The sequence below is a fragment of the Ziziphus jujuba genome, chromosome 1 (assembly GCF_031755915.1).
Source record: "Ziziphus jujuba cultivar Dongzao chromosome 1, ASM3175591v1".
NCBI lineage: Eukaryota > Viridiplantae > Streptophyta > Magnoliopsida > Rosales > Rhamnaceae > Ziziphus > Ziziphus jujuba.
The window spans coordinates 36666508-36673641 of record NC_083379.1 but is presented as its reverse complement, the minus strand read 5'-3'; the positions used below and the strand labels follow the sequence as shown (position 1 = coordinate 36673641).

At 31.0% G+C, this 7134-nt stretch overlaps 1 protein-coding gene across 1 annotated transcript; it reads left to right on the top strand.

Annotated features, from left to right (window-relative positions):
- Positions 1 to 832: 832 nt before the first annotated feature.
- Positions 833 to 3695, top strand: LOC107431377 ((-)-germacrene D synthase-like). The gene is made up of 7 exons (XM_048466089.2): positions 833 to 1057; positions 1152 to 1434; positions 1824 to 2199; positions 2301 to 2519; positions 2619 to 2757; positions 2859 to 3107; positions 3214 to 3695. The coding sequence occupies exons 1-7, from the start codon at positions 917 to 919 to the stop codon at positions 3505 to 3507; spliced, it is 1701 nt and encodes a 566-aa protein (XP_048322046.2). The 5' UTR covers positions 833 to 916; the 3' UTR covers positions 3508 to 3695.
- The last annotated feature ends 3439 nt before the right edge of the window (positions 3696 to 7134 follow it).

The following is a 7134-nucleotide window of genomic DNA, read 5'->3' as shown; positions in this document are numbered from 1 at the left end:
TAAGTCCCGAATCGGGGACAGGCCAGGACCGGGGAATAAAGAACCCGGCCCGAACTCTCCTCGTATATATTTACTTTTTTTTATTTTTTATATCTTATATATTTAGACTATTATATTTTTTAAGGATGTATTTTATTATAATTGTAAATTTGGATCTTGATATATTTCATTGTATTTTTATTATATTTTAATCATTTTATTTATGAAGAAAAAAATTTATATAAATTTTTTTAAAAAAATTATATCAATTATAAAAATAAAATAAACAGAAAAACTGCTCTGTTCCATTCTCGATTGGATATCCACGTCCCCGCCCTGCCTTTAAATTCTCGATTGGATATCCACGTCCCCGCCCTGCCTTTAAAAATAGAAAAAAAACTGCAAAGATAAGATAAAAAATTTTCTATAGGAATGAAAACGGGATTTTAAAAATCGATCCGCGTCCCGTGACATTCCTTATAGAAAGTATACGGTTGGGCTGGTCCAAGCCGTGTTCTTTCGCGTATGATTGGCGAGTTTGTTCAACTCTCTCTCTATCACTGCGTTTTGTCTTATCGTTGAATTTAAATTTATTATTATTACTTATTCATCAACCAAGTAGATTGATGAAACTAGAAAATTAGCGAAGTTCCGTTTCTGGACCAACCAAGTCTGATAGCAAATTCTAGTCTTTAGTGGGATCTCACATGTAATACGACAAGGATTAACAAATATTTTTTTATTTTTTATCTTTTTCCAAAATTTTCAATCCGCATACAATTCAAAGAAATGTCGATGAGAAGATGTCTATAAATAGGAAAGCCATTAAGCAAACTCTCATCGTACAAGACCAGCCAAACCATTGAAGCATAATAGCTATCGGTAAAGCTTAAAGCCATTTTCCAAACACCCCCAGTGCCTTTCGATCCCATACAAAATGCTTGTTCAAGCTTCAGCTGCTGGAGCTATTCCATCCATTAATGGCTCTTCCAAACCTGATGTTGCTATTCGCCGCTCTGCGAATTTCCATCCTAGTGTTTGGGGGAATCATTTCCTCAGATATGCTTCTGAGCCTATGGTAAAATCGCTAACCACTTGACCCAGTTTCTAAAGATTCTTTGGAAACAATGGGGTTTCTCATTTTAATTTTTATCTATTTTTTCTTTTTTTAGGAAGTTGATATTAAGACAGAACAGCAAGTTGAGAAACTGAAAAAGCAAGTGAGGACGAAGCTTGACACCGCAAACAATCCTTCACAAAAGCTTGAATTGATCGATTCTATCCAACGCTTGGGTCTGTCCTATCATTTTGAGAGCGAAATTGATGAAATTTTGGAACAAAAGAAAAACCCTGATCATCTTCACAGTGGCGATGGATCTTATAACTATGATGACCTTCATATTGTTTCTCTTTGGTTTCGGTTACTTAGACAAAGGGGATATAATATATCGAGCGGTAGGCATTTTAGGTGCTATAACTTACTTTCCATGCACTACATATATATATATATATATAGTCTTTTTTCACAACAAAATATCATGAGTCATGAGTAAGGATAGATTAATATTTATATTTCATTTTTTCATATATGTATATAATTTTATAAAATAAAAATATTCTAATGTGATAATTGTCATATTGTATAGATATATATATATATATATATAAATTTTATAATATAAACATACATATCATAGAAAAATTATGTATAATACACATCATGTAAATGCATATACATATATATACATGCAAACGCTACTTCTAAAACATTTTTTAGGAAAAAAAAAAAAAAAAAAAAGACCAAATTAGTTTGATTAAAAAATGTGTTTCGTATGGAAAAGCAGATATATTCTACAAATTCACTGACACCCAAGGAACGTTCAATAAGGAGCTGGTGAATGATGTTAGAGGAATGTTAAACTTGTATGAAGCTGCACATTTTAGGGTTCATGGAGAGCAAATACTAGATGAGGCACTGGCTTTCACTACCACTCACCTTGCTGCGCATGCCACAAACAGTTCCAGCCCCTTTCTCGCAGCACAAATCAAGCATGCATTATTACAGCCCATCCGAACTGGGTTGCCAAGGATTGAGGCAAGACATTACATTTCTATCTACCACCTAGACCCTTCTCATGATGAAGCTCTACTTTCTTTTGCCAAGTTGGATTTCAACATTTTGCAAAAAAGGCACCAGAAAGAGCTTTCTGATATTTCCAGGTATATAAATATGCTTTATTTGCCAAAAATTTGTAAGTTATAACTGTTAAATTTTTTTAAAAAATAGAGGATTTTTGGATGGATTAATTAAAATTAATCAGGTGGTGGAAAGAATTGGACTTTGCAACAAAGCTACCTTTTGCAAGAGACAGAATGGTAGAAGGATACTTTTGGAGTTTGGGAGTATATTTCGAACCCAAGTATGAGCTTGCAAGAAAAATTTTAACCGAAGTGATTGCCATAACATCAATCATTGATGATATATATGATGTTTATGGAACATTTGAGGAACTCCAAGTCTTTACGGATGCAATTGAAAGGTTTGCTTTAGTTTTCACACACACGTTTTAACACCATAATTAAGTAATATATATTTAAGTAATATATATTTCTCATGGTGAATTCTTTCGGTCTTTCAGATGGGATAGGAGCTGCGTGAATCAACTTCCGGACTACATGCAATATTGTTATGAAACATTATTAGATATATACCAAGAAATTGAAGAAATAGTGACCAGAAAAGGAAGATCATATTCGGTATACTATGCTAAAGAAGAAGTAAGTTATATTAATTGGAGAACACATGCACATATATTGCCGCCACTTATTTGAATATTGTGTTTAAATTAATTTTATTGTTTTTATTGTAATATATCCAGATGAAAAAATTGTCCCGGTCCTACCTAATTGAAGCCAAATGGTTCCATGACAAATACACACCAGAATTCGATGAGTATATGGGGGTCTGTCTAGAATCATGTTGTTACTCACTGCTTACAACCACTTCCATCCTTGGCATGGGAGAAGTTGCAACAAAGAAGGCCTTTGATTGGGTTTCAAATGGTCCTAAGATTGTAAAATTTTCATCAATCATTTGCAGGCTCATGGATGACTTGGTTGACTATAAGGTTGGAAAAATTAACAAGTTTAAAAATTTATAATTAATATAATACTAACTATATATAATAAAAAAAAATTATTGTCCCTAATAAACGGAATTATTGTGGCATGAAGCATGTGCAAGAAAGAGGAGATCTTGCATCTAGTGTGGAATGCTACATGAAGCAACATGGTGTGTTGGAGAAAGAGGCTTGTGATGCATTGCAGGAGAAAGTCGTTGAAGCATGGAAGGATATAAATGAGGAGTGCCTTGAACCAATAGATGTTCCAATGCCTCTGCTAATGAGAGTAGTGAATCTTGCAAGGGTTATGGATGTTCTTTACAAGGATGGTGATGGATACACGCAAGCAAAAGGTTCCACCAAGAAACTTGTTTCATCTTTGCTCGTAGACCCTATACCAATGTAATTGCCATTATATTACAAAAAGTGTATCCTGATCTCTCCTTATACTAATAAAGATCAGGGTTTAATAATAAAAGCAATAATGAGGACCTGGTATTATAAACCCTTTAAATAATACAGATCCAAATTGATTTTAGTAATATGTCCATATTTATCCTATATTTATAACAACTATATCTTTTTGTTTATTTATTTTGACGAATGAATGGAAGATGGACTTGGTTTCTTTTTTAATATTGGACTTGTTGAGCCTAGCCCATATTGGGTGAGTCTTAGGCCCAACTGAACCTGCTTTAGATGATTAGAACATGAAAATTTTGCTATTAAAATTTTTCTTTGAAAATTTTGTTTATGTAAGTATATAAATATAAACTATATTTATATGACCATGATTTTCAAGTAAAATTTCGCTATTAAAAAAAAAAAAAAAAAAAGGAAAAAGAAAAAGAAAAAACAGCCCACTAAAACACGTCCTCTCTTTCTTCCTCCCTTTGAAAAAAACGCAGGTCATTCTCTTTTCTTTCCTAAAATCCCTAAACCAGCTCTACCGCCCAGCAACTCACCCACCACTTTTCCTTCTCTGCCGCCTAGCAGCTTGCCGCTCACTCGCTCTGCTTTTTTTTCTCTAATCTTATTTAAGTTTCCTTTTCTCTCTCTCTCTCTCTGCATTTTCTTTGTAATACGCGGTCCAGCATTGCACACAATCATATTTATCTTTCAAGAAAAGTTGTAAAACAGGAATCACATACATAATATTCTATAAAAAAGTTTTAAATTCTTTGATGTTTCATTTAATGATCAAATGGACCCAGAAACTAATTGTTTCAAAAAGGACGAAAACCTTCATTGACTATATGAGGCTTATTGTCCATGAGATTTGTGTAGACCTGTACAAATAGACATTAAGTCACTTTATATATCTATTTTTTAATTTATTAGTGCAGAATACTATATCATACATAGTCGTGTGTTTCTTTTTCGTTTTTTTCTGTTTTTTTTTTTCCTGTTTTTTTTGAAAAGGGGTGCCAACACACCGTTTTATTAAAAGAAATGGACGTTAACATACGTGGAAAGCTCTCTCCATTTGGTGCGGACAGGCTCTCTTTATAGCACCCCTGTATATATGTATATTACAAGGATTACAATATATTAAAAAGGATAAGAAGTTTCAAACAAACCTGATCGACAAGATTTGGAGGTATATTCTTAATGGTCTTCTCAAAACACTAAGGAATTGATTTTTTTTTTTTAATTTTAATATTGACAGAAGTTTATATGATGTTAATTTTAAAAAAAAAAAAAAAGAACCAATATAAATAGATGAAAGTTTTAACTCAAATTTCAAAACACAAATGTCAAAACATGTTAGTTATGTGAAACGATATTCACTTCTTCAATCTATCAAAATATACATATGCTTTATTTAATCAATTAATTTAATTATTCAATTAAAGAAAGTTTAAAAAATTTAATTGCATATTTCTTTTTAGCAACGTGACGACACTCGTTAACAAAAGTTTATATGATGCTAATTTTAAAAAAATAAAATCAATATAAATAGATGAAAGTTCTAACTCAAATTTCAAAACACAAATGTCAAAACATGTTCATTATGTGAAACAGTATCCACTTCTTCAGTCTATCAAAATATATATATATATATATATCAAAATATTCTTATTTAATCAATTAATTTAATTATTTCATTAAAGAAAGTTTAAAAAATTTAATTGCATATTTCTCTTTAACAATGTGACTACACGGGTTAACAAGTACAAAAAGTATTTCATGAAAAATCGATAATAGTGTACCCTAAAAAGATCGAAGTTGACATTTTAAATCTTAAAAATTATTTTCTGACAAAGCATTGTTGGTCTTAAGTTATGTGCATGTCACATGATGACCTTTTAGAGTCAGTACCGTCATTTCATTCCCATATTTTTTTTTTTTTAAAGGAAAATCCATTATGATTATCATATTATTTTATTATCCGAACACAACAAGCTAAATTTAAATTTCAGCCCATCAAAATAAAATGAAATAAAAAATCGAAAAATCAAAAATAAAAATATCCAGTTGAATCACTGAAACACATAGTTTAATTCAAAGAGCGTTCATATCCTTCTTTTTCCAAAAAAGTTCTATGTGAATTGATTAATTATCTCAAAAAATTATCCACGAAGTACATAAAAATTCCATTCCATGAGCTAATCATAATTACCTAATTACTCCATAACATAAAAAAACTTTCAAAAATTCAAGAAAATGGAGGTAATACAATATAATTTCACTAAAAGAGAGTGCATGAATAGTAATACGCAATTACTGCAAATTGCACAAGCAAAATCAAACCAACTTAAAACAAGAAAAAATAACCCATTACTAACCCAATAGAATAATAAAATAATTTCAGAAAATTTCCTTCAGAATCCATCAAATTGCAGGATTATTTGAAAAGAAAGGTACAATTCTAACACCTCATTATTCAGACCCAAGAAGGAAAATCTGAATTTCATAAAATCTTTTAATAAAAAAAAATCCAAAAAAATTGCAAGCCCAATTGAAGACACCATCTATTGACTGCTGATTCAGTTTCCTTTCTCACCTCTCGACCTATGCATAGCCTTCTATCTTCTTAATTTCTGAATCAATTCTCACCTTCTTCCTTAAAAGGAAACATCAATTGCAATTTAAATACTAGTGAAAAAATCCCCTAGATCCATGAAATTCATGTCGAGTAAAATCCCAAATCTTCGACAATTTTTTTTTTTTTTTTTAATTGAAGCCTCAAATCTCCGACTGAGTTAGGCAAAACAAAAACCAATTGTTGAAACCTATCCCATAATTTCTTTGCCGATATTGTAACATACTGGAGATATTGAGGTTTAGATAGATCGAATTGTTTGTTGTTTTGATGGGTTTGGTGATAATGGTAACCATCAGATGAAACCCATAACGTGCTATAATCCCTCATTTTCCTCCCAAAAAAAAAAAAAAAATTGAATCTGAACAATGACGTCTTAAATGGTCACGGGTGGAAAATGACCAAGTTTATCCCCTGCATTAAAGTCACATGCAGTTTACATGTGTATGCCGTTAATGATTCAGGCACAAAGTTAAAAACAGGACTCCTAGTGGTATGTTTTAGTCAGTTTAGGATGTAAAATGTTAGGAGAAAAGTTATAAAGATTCATGATGTAAACTTTAATACAATTTAAGATGGATTCCTGTTAATATTCCTTATTTTAATGAAAATTTCAATAAGAATTTTCAAAATCTTATATAATTATACCATATCCAATTTTTAATACTTGATTATCAATTTACAGCAACTCTTACTAGCTTTTCATTAAAAGAATAAAACAGAAAACAAAAAATAAAACCAAAACACAAAAAACTTATTAATTAGTTGGCATGCACGACAACTGTAAGTTGTTGTGTATACTTATTTGTAACAATGGCTTGGACATGATAGGCTATACGCACATTTGCTTCCTCGCTTCCTGAAACTCCTACACCATCCACACATTGATATTAGCTTAGGTTGTAATGCGATAACTTTTAAAGAAAACCAACTTTAATTATATTATAGAAAAAATAATTGCAAAAAGAATTGTCTTGTAAATTATCA